Source organism: Stegodyphus dumicola, chromosome 7 (genome assembly GCF_044657685.1).
Source record: "Stegodyphus dumicola isolate Sdum_Otavi_A_Nest chromosome 7, ASM4465768v1".
Classification (NCBI taxonomy): domain Eukaryota; kingdom Metazoa; phylum Arthropoda; class Arachnida; order Araneae; family Eresidae; genus Stegodyphus; species Stegodyphus dumicola.
This window is the reverse complement of record NC_140774.1, coordinates 201866288-201884438: the sequence shown is the minus strand read 5'-3', so window position 1 is coordinate 201884438 and position 18151 is coordinate 201866288. Positions and strand designations below refer to the sequence as shown.

The window sequence follows — 18151 nt, the reverse complement described above, 5'->3', positions numbered from 1 at the left end:
CAGTATTCTACATGGTCTGTATGTAGACTATGTAAAATGGCGGTACGTAGACTATGAAAGAATGGTACGTAGACTATGAAAGAATGGTACGTAGACTATGTATACGGCAGATGTGAAATTTTTTCTTTGTCAGAATGAATAAGGAATAGGCACTCCAAATTGTAAAATCCAGTTTTCCACTAGAAGGATTTCTCTAATGAGGAGGTACACTGCACCAAAAAAAAAAAAAAAAAAAAAAAGGGGGGGGGGGACAGTTTTATATCTTCCATTCTACTGGAACGATTGACGAAATTTATGTCTCGGAAGCACGACTTAGGATATGTATTAGATTTATATATACCATTTTTCTAATATAGGTATTTTGACATAAAATCGCACTTTTTCTGAAATGGCATGCGGATTTTGTTCCATATTTCGATTCTGCTATTAAAGTTATGGCAAACTGCGAAGTTTTGTAAAAATGGCTCGAGTAATTTTAAAAAAATTAGCTCTCAAAATTTTAACTTGCCATTGTTAAAATTGTATATATTTATTGAATTTGGTATATATTTATTATCTCTTTTTTTATTAAACTTATTTGATTCTTCCTTTCACATTTCGAAATTTAGGTTCATTCCAAACAAAATTCGCCCATTTTTTTAGGATTTTTTAAAAATAGTTTTTATAAATTTTTCGGAAAACATTTTGACTCTATGAAATGTTTACCATCATCTTAAAGTAGATGTTTTTCTTAAGCATAACTGCAAAAAATTAGTTTTTTTATTTGAATATATATATATATATATATATAGGCGCTTTTTGAAATTTGGCATATTTGTTGAAAGCGTTGTTGAAAGCGATAATTTGTTGAAAGCGTGAATGCACAGTGTAAAAAGGGAAAGGAAAATAGGTTGCTATATTTTAAGGCAGGGATGGGCAAACATTTTCGGTCGCGGGCAAAAATCGAAAACAAAAAGTTTGGCGGGCCAAGATAAATTTTTCTAAAATTTTTAAAAACAATATACAAATATTACAATTTAAATATGCTAATGACATGAATGAAATTTCGGTTTCATTTTTAAAATTTCCTTATATTGAGTTTTGAAGTGAGATGTACTGATTCTAAGGAACGAGGCTAAATGCTCATCTGTCAATCTACTTCTGAAATAATTCTTTCTAAAGTTCATAGTTGAAGACACTTATTCACATATATAAGATGAAGCAAACATAGCACTGATTTTCTGGGCGTGAGATGTTAAATTTGGGAAAATTACTTTCGATAATGATTTATAAAACTCTAGCATATTTAGAAGAAACTGCTTGAGATGACAGTTAGATTTCAACTGAGTTTCAACAAGCTGCAAATCTGACCTTACTGCTTCACAATTTACGTTGAAAGGCATGGTAAAATTATCCAGTTCTGTTTGATTGACACTGAAATCTTGAAATCTGCGTTTGAAATCAAAATGCTGTTTTTCAAGCTGTCTTCATAATTCTTAAGCTTCTCTTCATTCACTGAGGGTGTTGAATTTAACCTCGGAATGAGACAAGTCGTTCTTAGCTAGCTGCCCAGCAAACAGATTGTTTTCTTATTAAGTTTCAAGTTAAGATAATTAAGTTTTTCCTAAGAGGTCTAATTTACTTATATCAGATTACCATATGTCCGGTCCTCGAGAAAGATATAATGCTTGTTGGCGCCAATCTATAGCTATTATTAACAAAGAACTTCCGCTTTTAACACTTTACCGATTGAAAGATGCCTGTGCTTGCTATTTCCGACAATTTATGTTTTTAGAACAAAAATAGAGAAAGTAAAAAGATCATCAGCCCTTTGAAAAAAAGGAAGAAAAAATTATTTAAACAAAGTAGAAAAGGAGAGGGTATATAATATATAAATACATATTTCTTTTAATTTGCCTCGGACTGGCAAATTAAAATTCTATCCACGGGCCGGATACAACTTTCCGGAGAGCCGAGTTGGCTCGCGGGCCGTAGTTTGAGCACCCCTGTTTTAAAGAGTTCTCCAAGTGAATTTTTCTTGGTGCAAACTGAAAAAAAAGAGGAAAGATTTTGAATTTCTTCGTAAATTTCGCGCCAAATTCTACAAAATTTAATGTTTAGGCACAATTTGAGTCGTAGAATCGATATATGTAATGAAATGTGGCATGCCATTTCAGAAAAAGGTCCGATTTGTGTCAAAATACCTGTATTAGAACAATGCTGTATATAAATATAATATATAACCTACGTTTCGGTTTTGAGACATGAAAAATGCAATTTGAATTTCGTCAATCGACCCACTACAACGGGGAGATATAGAACTGTCCTTTTTCCCCGCAGTGTCTAACTTCTTTTAGTTTACAAGTATAAAGTATCGGCAATCTTTTCGGACATTGCTCCTATAGTGCAATGCTGTAATCGTTCTTGTATGCATGCCTCCACATGTGTCATTCGATTTGCATAACTCTTCTCTTTGTCCTTATCCCAAAAGAAATTTTATGTCTTTATTTCACCGAAATAACCTTCTTCTGTGCAGCCTTGACAGAACACAAGGGACTCGAGATTTCAGCAAGATGCTTCCCATTTGCGATAGAAAACTCAATCTCATTGATGAAGGTAATCCCATCACGACCAACAAAATATTTCTTCTGGGATAAGGCGAAAACTGATTTAGAAAAGAGAAGCAAATCCTATGATGTATATGGAGTTCGTGCACAAGGAAGATAAAGGAATAAATTTCATGTTTACTATACAGAAAGGACTATGTATAAATCTCCCTGTGGAAATGACTTATGAATTTCATCATGGTGGAGAATCAGACATCATGGTGGAGACATTTGATCATACAAAATTGGACCATCTATTTATCTCATAGGCTACGCAAAATTGCCATTATTCTTGCTGACATATAGGAGCTATGTTTATGAGAAAGCGCAAGATTTTCTGCTCAGGCAGGTTTAAAACACGCTCATCCGACGAAGCGGGAGGGGAAGATCAACACAGCAACGGAAAGAATGAAGCTTCTCTCTCTGTATAGCTCTCTATTTCATTCTTTGACACTTTTTCTGTTGCAATCTTTTTTAAAGTAGGATATTTGAATTAACTCCCGAATTTTTTACACTTAAATGTAGGAGCTGCTTTTGCGTCTGGTGTCGAAGGAGGCATCAGTACTACTGTTGCAGTGTTTTGCCACGAACTTCCCCATGAGCTAGGTAAGTAAACCTTTTTACACAACATAACTTACGAACTATTACAAGGTGAATGTACGAATCTAGAAGGTCTGTATGCGAGGCGACCAACCATTTGCGTGCAGCTCATTTAACGTCATAGAAGTAAACGTTTGAGGTGAGCATATTAATATGTACACTGGACGGCTGTTCTCTTTATGGTTGAATTATAACGAGTTCAACCGAAAGTTATAATACGCATTATGATTTGGAGAAAGCCTGGAACCCGTGGGTTTTCATCCGCAGAGAACCCGTTGGCGTTTCGGGAAAGAACCCGTTGGCGCCGCTGCATTTTTACTCGCCAAGCTCGCGTTTCATCGGCAATGAGCCGAGCCACAAACGTGATTTTTAGTGCATGTAAATTCAAGTTAGCAGACAAAACAATATATTAAGCATATGGTAGTAAAAATTCACAGATAATAAGTATGTAGATGTAAAACTAACTGGTCAAACGTGATATACTAAATAAATTTGTATTAAATTCAAGTTAGCACAGGAAAGAATATATTAAGTGTAAGACAATATATAAGCATTTATAACGGAAATAAAAATTCATTTGAAAAATAAAAATTAGTATTAATGAACTGAAATTAACCGGTTAAACGTGATAAACGGAAAAAATTTGTCTTAAAATTCCAGTTAATACAGAAAACAATATATTCCTTACACCAGCAGTGGTTTGCTAATTTTGATGACCATGGTGATGCATCAAACTATTCTGTCATCTTAGATAATCAATAATATTTTTTATTTCAATTTAATCATCTGTTTATGTCACACCAGCCATTCTCTGAAAGGTTATTGTTAGAAAAGCATTAACAATATATTGTTAAAATTTAAGCCAGAAAATTTATTTATTCTCATTTTAGATGACAATAACCAATAATAAAAATAAAAGCATTACTTAGTTATTTAAATTGCTGGTTCTTAGAGCTGTTAATAATTAAGAACACAACGTGAACAGCCGTGTTACAAATTAGCATTCACCCTTCCCACCGTATTTTCTTCCTTTCATCCCGAACCGAGAACTGGCATCTATCTACGAAAATATCTCTATCCATTCGTTGTTAAAAAATTCAGAAAAAATAATAATAAATAAGAGAAGAATAATATAAATCTGCAAATGCGAACAACGACAGTGACAATTCAACAAAATGAACCCAAGAGGAATGGTTGCAAACTTCGAACAAGCGAATAGGATAAATCCGCTGAGTTATCAGGTTTGAACTATTATCGCCAAAGTTGGCGATGTTTACATTTACCGGGTTCTCTGCGGAAGTGCTTCCGAACCCGTTATTATCCATCAAACATTGGTGAAAGAGACACATACGGAGGAGGTTGTTTGTGTTTTGGGGTGGTATCTCTTTGGGTGGACGCGCAGATCTCTACGACGCTTATGTGCACCCTTATGCCGGAGTAATAGGTGATGATTTCCGGCTAGACTACAACGCTAGACAACATAAGGTTCGCCTCCTTCCGCGCGTTCGAGGATACATACATGAGGCACCGTATTCTCTCTTATTCATCATATCTTCCCCTCAGAGGAAAAATATCCAGGTTTTTACACTTAGGTTTTCTACTTGGAATGTCTGGGAAGTATTGCCACGGCAATAGATACCCAGAACAACACAGCAGTATCGCAGATTATCTTCAGCAGCAAACAATTCAGCGCATGGAGGGGCCAAGTCTATCGCCAGACGTATAGCTACCACCCATATATAACGAAAGCTACTTTCTTTTTGAAAATCCACTTCATTCTCCAAATAGGTAGCTGGCTGTTATGTGTTTAACAGTCATTAAAATTTAGTTCTTTACTCCTGACTTTCACGAATAGCTTTTGTGGAAAGATAAGTAGAAACTGCAATATTTTTAATTCGTTTTATATAGTAATTAAAGCCAAAAAATAATTCTTTCATACAAATGTTATAAGAAAATAGGTCTCATGATTTAGATTTTTCGCATTAACACTTTGAGCGCGGCGCCGAATTTGCTGTACTTTCCGTTCAGCCGGCAGCGAGCTAAGCCGTATTTTTGTTTAGAATCTTTCAATACATTTCATTAAAACTAAATTTGATCACATTTCATTGAACCATATTTATTTTTAATACTGTCGGTCCAGGGAACCGACGCCAGCCAAACGAAAATTGCAGTGCCGGTCCCCAGGGCCGACGTCGGCCACACGGAAAGTTCACTGCCGGTCCCCACGGACTGGCGCCGCGCTCAACGTGTTAAGTAGCACTTTAGTAAGACTTCAGCGTCAAACTACGATAAGTCGTCAGTTATCGAAGCCAAGTGTAAAAGAATAAGTAGCCGAAGTTATTATGAAGGTTTTCATTATTAAAGAGTGGTTATAATTATAACCTTTCTGAGGTTTGAAGCTGCTAATGAGAACGTACCAATAATTTACACTTATTTAATTTATTAATTTAGTAAAATTTGTCTTGCAAATGGCCTTTGACTACAGCTTTGGCTTTATAATTTACATTAGTATCTTTATTAGAAATAGGAAATGTTTCCAATGAAATCTCGTATAAAATTTCTCATGATACTTGCGTATTATCCCGTCGACCAAGAAAATGTCGCCAAACAGTGCGATTTAGCGCCAGGTATGGAGAACACATTCATAACGCTTTCAGGTGATGTAACCTTGACTGATTCTCAATATGCCACGTTTGCTTTCATGAATATAAGGATATAAATTAATTGCTACAGTTGTATTTTTTCATGCACTTTCATAGCCCGGCATAAGAAGAAGAAAAAAGATTAAAAGTTTGGACCTGCCTGCTATTGATAGCTAAGAACAGTAGTGAATTACTTTTAACGTTAAGGTATATTCCATAAAAAAAGAATATATTAATAAACACTATATAGTCAGGTGAGTATGACCGACAAAACGATAGTAGATTGGAACAATTATTTGCGGGAAGTGTGTACATGTAGTATTCTAATCAGAGTTTCCGGTAAAACTGGAAAGACTAACAAAATAACAAAAATTGATAAAAGCGTGTTTACAAGTATCGGTAGAAGCTTCCACTCCAATTTTGAGGAAGAACATCCAGGGTTTGCTCCCACCCCTCTTCCCTTACCCCAACATTTCGAGATGACTTTTGGCTCGCAGCGTATTTTAAGTGTTCCCATGCCTCACGGATATTGTATGCGTATAAATACTCATGCAATCTACAGAGTTCGAACCTGGACCCATCGGAACGACAGTTAATGTCACTAACCACTTATATGGGCTGCTTGGCTTTGGAAAACGTGCTGACGAAGAGCAAAAATGAAGCAGATCGGATCCTGATTGTTCATTAAATTGTTACGTGGTTTTTTATTAGTGGCACCAAAATTGTTATGTGCTTACTAAGTTGATACAGTAACACACGAAATTATCTATCAACATATATGTATATATATATATACATATAATAATCCCAATAAACCTATTTCATTGCGTTGTGTTCGGATTAACCCTGAGATAAAATCTAAGTAGTTGACTGGTGAAAGACAAGAGCACACACACACAGACACACACACACACACACACACACACACACACACACACACAAAAAAAAAAAAAAAAATAAACATTGACTTTATTAAACTCTTAAACAGTTAATTAACTCGTATGCAATTTATATTCTAGCAGATCTTAACCAGTTAAGGAGAAAATATTGATTATAACAAAATGTATACTTTATCTAAATAATCTCACAATTTTCCTTCATGACTTTATAATATCAAACATTATTTTGAATTCATACTGGTAAGCATAATCACATAAAACGTTTTGATAGATTAACAATACCCTCCCCTGGGAGAAAAAAAAAGAAAGAGAATATTTAACAAGTTACACCTTCAAAAAACATTCCACACAGAATAAGCTATTAAAGAACTTGGTACAGAATCAAAATGATATTGAGGTTGTTATTGCACATTTTAATCGTTTTCTTAAAAAAAATAAAATAAAATAAAATAAACTGGGTAAAATATTAAAGAATAAAATCGGGCTTTACATCTTACGAACAATTTATTTCAATAGCGTAGCAATGAAGCTCAATTAATGGCACCTTATATTAACGATAAAAGAAATTCACTGCTTTAATTAAATAATTTAACTAAGAATATAATTCCTTAGCCAATCTAATTAAGTTATTTAATCTAATTAAGTAAGGATTTCAGCAGCTATTGCAGGGGAAGTTCCAATTCTATTTCCGTTAATTTCTAGAATGAGAAGAGTAAACATTTCCTTGAGAACCTTCACACATCTTTTTACTTCCTTGTACGAAGTAAAAAGGAAGTATTGTAATCGCGAAAAGTTTCAGACAACATATTTCAACGAAAATATCCATTTTGACCGCTATCGAATGCAATTTAACGATGTTTTTGCGTGATATCTGTACGTAAGGACAGAATAAAAGACTCGTTTCTTCCAAAAAAATTATAAAACTGCTTTAAAATTCTGAAGAGAATTTTTCGTGGCGTCTGTACGAACGTATGTATCTCGCATAACTCAAAAACGAGTAGCCTCAGAACGTTGAAATTTTGTATATAAGACTACTATAACATGTAGATGTGCACCTCGTATTTTGGTTGCAATCGGCCGCACCAAACGTATATAAATATATATATCTACACTGTTACCTGGCTCAGTGATCTCGGTTTCTTTACTCTTATATGTTTGTAAATTGTACATTTTTTGCTTTAAAAATGATTGAATTATGTTGTTTTTATCTTCCGATTAAGGTTTTTATGCCTTTCGTAATTCTGAAAGTACAATTATCAACTAAGTGCGGTTAAGTTTTAAATAACATGGCGGACATATTTGTTTACATTTGAAACAGCAGAATTGTAGATTTATTGCCAATCTAGAAAGACTAAGCTTCGCAACACAAAAATAACGCCTTCATTTATTATTGCGAGTTAAATCATGCTTAATCTTTTCTGGAATTCTTTCGAGGAAATAAAAGTGTTTAAGATTTACTTCGTAATTTTTAATGGAGATATTTTGAATTTTTATGTAATTTTGCCTTTTCGGGAAGTGAGAACTGAATTAATTGAATGAGAAATACTCAATCGTCTGTGAAAAACTGTGTCTTCTGTTTTGTTTACTTAATTTCTTTCATACATAGTTTTAGCTTTATTTGAAAAGAACATGTGGCAACGATAATTTTTCAAATGATATAAATTTTGTGCATTCAGAGTGTCGTTTCGTTATAGTAAACAAATATAGTGAATTTAAAAGAGTGCATTTATTCTATTGTGGTTTATGCACTGTCGACGAAGTAGATTTAATTCAATCCAATCAATTTAAATGAAATTCAAGAAAAAAATGCGTATAATATAATATTCCGTACAAGGAAGTCATGTGGTGTACACATCAGATTTTTTTAAAGGATCTTGTAGAAGGCTTAACCGGTAGTCCATTTTCCTATTTTAAGAGAAGAGTGTGGAGGCTGAAAGATCATTATCGGCCTACGAATCTCGATTGCTTTTCATTTTTTTTAAACTAAACTTTTGAGTAAACACAGAAGATAAAATGATCAAATGGAAAGATGTTGCCGAAGATATTACTCGCGCATTTTTCTTTTACTCGGGCATGGACCCGTAGATCCAGCGGGTGAAACTCCATTTCTTCCTTCTTTCCCAATCTCTGAGAACAGCTTAATTCGCGGCCAGAGAGTAACAGTCCAAAGTGTAAAAGAGCAAAAAGTGTCCTTGTCCCTCAAAACCGTCCGTTAAAAAGAAACGCGCGAGAACACCAACTTGGCATCACTCACGCCCCGCCAAAGGGAAAACAGTTGCAACAATCAGCATTCCATCATGCAAACAAACACTTTGAAACTCCAACGGATTTTCCAACACGCCAACCAGCCACGCCTAGAAAAGGGGAGAACGTGGGAATCTCAACAACCCTGGAAGAGGCCCCAGTGAAAGTGCACTGAAAACTCGAAAAAACGACCATTTTACCGGAAAAGGGAGACTTCCTCCCCCATAATAGAAATCACAATGACAATGGTAAAAATCTATTAATTAAAAGCTCATAACTAAAATGTAATTGAAGTTAGGAAAATAAGTTATCTCAAATTAAAGAGCTAATTTTTCTGCAACTATTGATATTAAATACTAAGACTTCAACTTAATTTTTATCATAAAAAACTGAGTTTATTACGTAAAAATCCCCCTATATCCATTGTCTGAGTGAACAAGTTTGAAGTTGTTTGACAGTGCAGTTCGCGTAAAACCAAATAATCCAAAATTGATTGCAATAAATAATAGCCAAATAAATTAATATAACCAAACTTGTTGTGTAACTAAAATTTTGAATATTTACACATTAAAATTTTGATTTCTGTGATTCATTTAATTACGTTAAATTTGCTACACAACAAAATAAAGAGGCGTTAGTTCTTTGAAAATTCCTCGGGAATGACTGGCGCAATTTTGAAAGGATCTACAGTGTCTCAAAAAAGTGATGGGACACTTGTGCTTTACAAAAGGAAAGTGCAATAAAATAAATTTAAAAAACATGTAAAATTTTTTGTGGGTGTGTTTCATACTTAAATTTAGTAACAATTATTACATAACATACATTTTCTCAAAATATTAAAATATTAATTTAATAAAAATACAATTGTTTAGGACGGAGCAGAAAATGGCTCACTTAAGTGATGGGACGCTTACTTTTCCATCAAATATTTATCCAAAAATTTTACTTTTTAAAAGGTTTTAATATTTTGTTGGATTTCCTTTTACTTTTAAAACATGATTTAATCTTCTTGGGACGGATTCGACTAACTTTTTTGTGATTTCTGGAGTGATTTTACCCCATTCTTCTTGAAGCACCGATTTTAATTGTTGTTTTCAAGAAAATGGTGTGTTTGCGAATTCTTGATTCCAATTCTTGCCAAATATTCTCTATGGGATTTAATTGTGGAGATTGTGGGGGGTGTTTTTATTATTTCAGGACAGTTATACAGCAGCCAGAGTCTAATGTTCAAAGCACTGTGCTTGGGGTCATTGTCCTGGTAGAATTTAAAATCGTTATGAAGGTTCAATTTTCGTTCTGAAGATTTCGAATTTTGATTTAAAATGTCAATATACTTGTACTGATCCATTATACTGTCAATAAAAACAAGATTACCAACTCCAGCGGACGACATACACCCCCATACCATAACTCCTCCTCCACCATGTTTTACTGTTGGCACCAAGTTCGTATGCGAAATTCTTCCCTGGGTTTTCTCCACACCAAGATTCTACCGTCAGAACCAAATATATTAAATTTACTCTCATCAGCAAATATAACCTCATTCCAGTAATCAGAATTCTTATTTAGGTTGGATTTTGCGAAAGCCAGTCTGAGTTTTCTATTCTTTACGAAGAATTTTTTCCTGGCTGCTCTACCGTGATATCCAGTAGATCGAATTACTCTTCTGATAGTCTCAGAATTAACAATTACTCCACATAATGCTTGTAAATCAGCAGCAACTTTAGGAGCACTCATTCTTGGATTTTTTTTTTAATATTTGAACAATAATTCGCTTTATTCCATTGGATAGCTTTGATGGTCGGCCAGGTCTTCTTTTATCCTGAATCATATGATTCTTTTTATATCGTTTAATGATATAGAAAACTGTTGAATGACTGAAGTTAACTGTTTCAATAGTTTCTCTAATAGATTTTCCACGTTTAATATGCAAATTAATAACTAATTTTTGAATTCCAGGCAAAGTTTCTTTTCGTTTAGCATTCATGGCTGCACAGAGCTAAAAAACACAAAAATTCCAAAACAAACTGGAGAGAAATACTGCAGACGATTTTATAAATTATTGGCAATTGATTTTGAGTAAAAATAAATACCCCAAAAGATATTTTTATTGCTTACTAGACGATTTTTGTTGCATAGTGCGTAGTGTCCCATCACTTAAATGAGCCATTTTCTGCTCCGTTCTAAACAATTGTATTTTTATTAAATTAATATTTTAATATTTTGAGAAAATGTATGTTATGTAATAACTGTTACTAAACTTAAGTATGAAACACACCCACAAAAAATTTTACATGTTTTTAAAATTTATTTTATTGCAGTTTCCTTTTGTAAAGCACAAGTGTCCCATCACTTTTTTGAGACACTCTATGTAAACTTTTGCGGTTCAATGATAGCCAACTTTCACGCTCTTCGGGGTAATACATGCACCTTTCTTTTTTTTACAAATAAGTCATTCAGCAGGAGAATTCACATCACCAAACAGAATAGTAGTTACGTTTTAACGCATTTATATTCTCTACGCTACTAGCCGGCTGTTTATAAATGGTGTGTATTAATTTATTCTTTCCTAATCTAGGCGATTTTGCTATGCTGCTCAAAACAGGCATGAAAGTTAGGCAGGCATTGTTGTACAATATTCTTTCGTCTATACTGTGTTTCATCGGCATGGTAATAGGAGTATCCCTTGGAAATGTACATTCTGCAACCAGCTGGGTGTTCGCCGGCACAGCCGGAATGTTCCTTTACATAGCATTGGTAGATATGGTGAGTAATATTTGTTTTTTTCTGAAGATACCATTCTCGCATTTCCACTTTATTCATTTGTTTTTTTCCAAGATTAACTACACAGAGATCTTTTCTACTGCTGAAATATAATTTTCGTTTCTTTCTGTCTTTAAATATGTTTGTCTTCGCAAGCATCCCCCGATACATTACTAGCAATATTTTGCTGTTGTTTAAATGTCTACGAATGATCAATTCGAATAGCAAGAATGAATTAAGAATTCATTATAAAATTAATTACGAAAAGCAGTTCAAACAAATTAAGCAGAATGTAGATAAAATTTCTCTTTAGAACACGTGAAATGTCGGCAATTGCCAAAATCACTTGCAGAGTAAATTCGCGATTCAGCTAAATCTCGCAGCTGAATAACAACGAAAACTGCAATAATAACAGCAACTCCGTCAACTGACTGGACTGGACTCTATGTGAAATGGAGAAACGGGACGCTTCTTTGCTCTGTACAATATATTCAAAGTATGTGTTGGGCAGGAAAATTAGTAATCCAAAAAGGCGAACACGTACAAGATGCCGAGTTAGTGGTACAAGTCCCAAGACGAAATAATGTGGCAAAGGCGATGTCGGAGTGAAAAAGATAAAATTAAAATGAAAAGTTTGCATGTTTAGATTAATAAAGTGTTAGTGGGTAAGTATTTCTTTTGAAAGGAAAAAGGCTGTGTAAAACTCAACGGCATTTTTCTAATACAATCATTATGTATTTAAGTTGTTGGTGATTTTGGCCGAAATCTCTTAGCTGTATTTTCATAGACATAGAAAGCTAGTTTCTAGAAAATTCAAGAACGATATTTAGCTCTCACATTTCTTTTAAGCAATTTTTAAATTCTCAACGTTGCCATTCGACAAAATCAACAATTCTATATTAAAAACAAACATACGAGTATACAGCCAGATAATTATTGAGCTATCTCTACATATAATAAAACAAAAAAGTCTGTCTCTCTGTGTGTGTGTCTTTCGTTCGCGCTGCGCGTAAGCTAATAGACTCACGACTACGAAATTTGGTACATAGGTGCATCTAGACAAGAGCCAGTGCACCTCGAAGCGATTGTTTCGAAATTCGAATTTTTTTTTTTATTTTATGTTTTGTGACGAAATCGCGTCATTTTGAGACATAATGGGCTATAGGAAAGCGAGATTTTACTCTACGCACTCCATTTTCACATCGTCATGAAACGTAGGTGCTTAGCTACTTTACGAACTTAAAATAAATTTCGTGTTTCAATAAATCGATTGAATACGAATTTATTTAACAAAGGGAGCTTAACACCTTTTCAACGGGATTTTTTCTAAAAAAGTTTATTTTTAAAAATGTACAGTTTATTTTTCTTTGATTTTTGGACACGTTAAACTTTCATCCTTGCGACTGCTTTTACAAACAGAATTTTGGAAAGATGATATTTTATATTTTTAAAGAATTTTTTTAATGAAGCTTCCGAGTACACTTCTCACATCTTTAAAAATGTGATTTTGGCAACAATTTTTCTGTCTTATTGTTGTTGACTTTGATGAAATCGCATCATTTTGAATAGTTTCATTCTTTTAGAAATATGGGTTTGGCAACACGTTTTCATTGTATTTATGTCACCGTTTTTAAGAGATTGGCATAATTCATTGTCATTTTTATATAAATATAATACATATTTATTGAATTTTTTTGATAGTTATTCTGTAGAGTAAAATTCTGCGCGGAATTTTGTTTTTTGAGTTGCTTTCGTGTTATTTTTTGCTTATTTCACTGTTTGTAAGATATTGAAATGTTTTGCATGATTTTTTATCTTCAACAGAAAGTTGGTTAACTTTTTTATTAGGATAATTAATATTTGTATTAAGGGATATAGCTTATTTCATTGTAATTTTTTTCTCTTGAAAATTATACTTTTCTTTTCAGAATTTTTTGTATTCTATGTTATTTATTGCTCATTTCACTGTTTTTAGAATACTGAAAAGTTTTGAGTGATTTTTTTTAGGAAACAGAGTTGTTAACCTCCTTTATACCATTTGAGTTCTTAAAATTTTTCAAATACAAGTTGGTTAATTTATTTATTAGGATAATTAAAGTTCGTAGTAAGGGATATAGCTTATTCCATTGTAATTTTGTTATAAGTAATAACTTTTTTATGAAGTTTTTCTGCAGAGTAAAATTCTACGCAGTTTTTAAATTTAACGTTTGGTGTTTCCGTGAGGCATTTTTCCGGTACATTTAAAAGCCAGACGAAGACTGGCAGCGAAGCTGCTAGTATGAAATAAAAAAATTATTAAAATTTGAAACGTAACCACAAATATTCGGTTTTAATTTTCAAATGCATGTTCGATATGCTTGCCATCAATGGCTATGACATGGCGCAGACGATGAGCAAAACTTGCTGAAGTGTCGAGACATGGATGCTTCCGAAGACCTTCTGAATGGCCGATTTGAGCTCGGCGATGGTTTTTGGGTTATTTGCGTGAGCAAATGAGTCACAAGGGATCAGGAGAACAGGGTGGCCAAGTGATTACTATTTCTGTGGCCTCTGGATACCCTAAAGCCAGAATACGCCCTCCAAAGTGTTTTTCTAGTACTTCAAACACTCTGTGAGTCTGATGCAATCGTTGCTCCGTCTTGTAAAAGGACGACATCATCTAAAATTTCGACATACCGATTATTCCGCGATTTGACTTCTAGTTTGCGAAATGGGGATTTTCAATCCCCAAATACGGCAATTGTACTTATTGACGTACTCATCCAAATGAAAGTGAGCTTCGTCACTAAGCCAAACCATATTCTTATCAAATTCTTGTTTGTCAATCATGGCGATAATAGTGCTGGCGAAAACACAAATTCTGTTTAATAGCAAGTGGCTGACGAGTTTAAATTTTGTTCGGAAAGCGCTGCAGGTCTTGGAATAACAATTTGTCACAAAGTCTGCTGGTTGATAATGAACTGTAGTCGAGGGCGTTTTCAAATTTGCCCTCGATCACCAATATTGCCAACACTATCATCACAAACGTTACCTGTTTTTTGAATGTTTTAGTCAGAATTTTTATTGTTATAACATTTTGGCAGGTTGTCTTCAAATTGTAATCGGTCATAAATTTCCTTTGAGCCGCAAGCCGGTTGTTATTGCTCGAATAGTGGTCCTTGACGATGCATTTCGACGCTATTAACTCAATAATTGTCACACTGTAAAAGCGTCACCACAAAATAAATTAGTCAAAAAAAAAATTTGAAAGGTTTCAGATTTTAAATTACGTCCAAAGGGGCGTTTTTCTAACGTCTTGTGTGTTACCTTTATTTATTAAATATCATGTTCTTTGCACTTAAACCATAAAATTCAGTTCAACAGCAATGTTGCAAAATAATTTTAAAATAAGTATATTTTTAGAATTTCCGATACACAGTTCCGCGCGCTGGAGATAAAAAGATTTCCTTTTTTTTTTTACTCGTAGTGTGTTGCCATTGCTCGCTTTTAAATCATTGAGTTTGTTAATCAAAAATTCGTTGAAGTTTTATAAAATATGAAATCGGTAATAAAACACGTTTCAAATTTCAGTATTCACAGTAGGATCACGTCATTCAAATTTGGATGGCTGTAGGTACCGTTGTTTTATCACATTGCGAGAAACATACATACAATTATGCAGATTCTTCATTATTTTATTTTCTTCAAATATAATACGGGGTGATAGTATTTGGTGGCAACGGTTTGAAAAGTGATATGCCGTTTATAGGGTTCCGACACCAAAAGAAAACAAAAGTCCTTCAGGAACACAAACACTTTTAGACTAAATCATAAAAAGAACTTGAATATTTACAGATGTATACAAGCAGTATTTAAAAAAGAAAACGTATAATGTGATTCGTTAATGAAAGTGTAAATTTCCGGAATGTGAATTATTGACTACAGGACTTATCTTGCTTAAAAAGAAATTTCAAAAATTATGAAGACGTAAACAGTTTTATTAGTTTATCTTACGGCCATTTTCCTTTTTTTTTTATAGTTACCAGAATTATCATCTAGTTCGAGTAACTCAGGATCTACAGTGCAACAATTAGCGGTCCAAGTTTTAGGAATATGCACAGGCGTAAGCATCATGCTTCTGATTGCCAACTATGAGCAAGACCTTCAGACTCTCGTCAGTTGATCAAATCTACTCAAATCATTTACTTTAAAAGTTGTAAATGAAACATTTCCAGTAGAGTTTTCCCCTGAGCATCAGCATCTCAAAACGACTTTTAAAAAATTCATTTCTGTAGTTTGTTGTTCATGATGAACAAATTTATTGTATAGTGAAACTATTTTAATGTATACATTTATGGAGTCGGACTGAAAAATGATTCCAACCTCAGTTTAAACATAACGTCGATTTATTTATTGATAGTTCCTTTGTAACTGTAACCACGCCTAATGATGGATCTTCGGCTTCTCGAAGTATTCGACGTGATATTGGATGTGTTCGTTTTACGCATTTTTAAAATTTTAGCTAACGAAAAAGTAACAAAATAGTAGTGCAGGTAAAGAACTGTGTTTGAACAGCTAATCACGAGATATGTTAGAATTTTAGTACACAGTGTTCGATACTCAAGTGCACAAAAGTGAACGATACTGATGAAATATTGTGACAGCATATGCTAATTTATTCATGCGCAAATTTTATTCAGAAACTAATTAATGAGCCACGAAAGTTTGCCAGTACTTCTAAGTTAGTAGCTGATAATATTTTGAATCCAAGTATAATAATAATTATTTTTTGAATAACCGTTGTCAAAACGTGTTTTGACCTTTAGTTGCATAATATTAATCATTGTGTAAAATGTTGTATTTAGTGTTTAAGTGCAACTATTATATATAATTTTCTATTGTAGACCGAATTTGAGTGCATGTACATACGAAACCATGCTATGACAGTTGCATACACTTATTCAGATGTGTAGATTTGGCTATATAAAACAAATTCCTCCCACGAATAGAGATTTCGGAGATGGAATTTTTTTTCAGGCAAAATGCAGATGATTGAAAGTGCAGGTACGTGGGTATACAAATATAATGCTCTCGTTATATTGAATTAAAGATTGATCTGGTGAAGGGTAAAGACACAGATCCAGAGCAGCGCATCAGCCTAATTGGTATTGCTTTGCTAGTGCCCCGAAAATGCAGTGTGGTACAAACGAGACGTTAGCAGACTTCGAAAGATAAAACAGTTATAGGACTGAGAGATGGTGGTTGCTCGTGCCGGGATAACAACTGTGCACGATAGATGAAGCAGTGTGCATAACATTGAAATGACCGAAGTACGAATTAAACTGAGTAATCTAAAATTAAAGGCAATATCTTTCGCAAAACGGAGATCTGCTGTCTCAGTCATTTTGCTTGCGGATCATGAATAAAAGAAATTACATATGCAAGCGAAGGAGGACGTAGGCACGGTCCCTTTACCCGTATAACGGTTAATCAGTATAGTACCACGCCCACCTGTATCTGGAGCTGGCCAGATGGTGGGGGCCACACAAGTCTTGCATGGGACGCTCAAACTCAGCGTCCGGTGCATCCAGAGGGCAGTCCAACAGACCAAAGCGCCCCCCGGTAATGCACTCCCATACAATCCCCTCCCCAACCTCAGTATTTATTGACATTACAAAAAGAGATTACATGGCCATACAAGGGCTTTAACATACAGTGAAGATTTTTAACATTGGCTTTTGTGTACAGATTCCAGACATTACATATTATACAATACGTTACTTGAAATACTCAATATACATAAGATTAATACACAAGATATACACCTATGAATTGTACAATAGTAAACAGAACTTTAGACATACAAAGTGCACAAATACAGAGGATATCATGTACTGGAAATATGGGACATGCTCTGGGAAATTAAGACAATACGATACAGTAATGCAATACCATATTAAATGCGAAGCCAGCGCACAGTGAGTACAATAGATACATATGATACCAGTGAACACGAACTTGAAATGTGCCGGACAGAATACAAATCTGCAAGATACAGTTTTCGAAAGATATATAAACCTGTACAAGGTACATAATACATACAGCAGATACGCCAAATATACAAAAGATAGTTTTCGTAAAGTATATAAACTTGTACAAGGTACATAAAACATTCATACAACAGATATGCAAAGACACAACAAGTATACAATACAAAGATGCTGTTTTCTGAAGATATACAAATTTATACAAGGTACATAATACATACAACATAACGCAATATTAGACTTACACAGGGTGTACATTTGCTGTCTCAGAAGAATAGATCATGTGGAACACTTAATGTACATTGACATTTTCAATAGATCATACATGCAACATGGGAATACAAGGTGCACAATTGGAGTTTTAGAAGAACAGGTCATGTAAGACGTAATTT

General features: G+C 34.0%; 1 protein-coding gene across 11 annotated transcripts in view; it reads left to right on the top strand.

Annotated features, from left to right (window-relative positions):
- Positions 1–16099, top strand: part of LOC118191481 (zinc transporter ZIP10-like) — a 166003-nt gene extending 149904 nt beyond the window's left edge. For all 11 annotated transcript variants that reach the window (XM_085821237.1, XM_085821234.1, XM_085821235.1 and 8 more), the window contains 3 exons: positions 3111–3191; positions 11549–11736; positions 15752–16099. In XM_085821237.1, the coding sequence (XP_085677363.1) occupies positions 3111–3191; positions 11549–11736; positions 15752–15895 (413 nt within the window). In that variant the 3' untranslated portion in view covers positions 15896–16099. The remainder of the gene's footprint in view (positions 1–3110; positions 3192–11548; positions 11737–15751) is intronic.
- The last annotated feature ends 2052 nt before the right edge of the window (positions 16100–18151 follow it).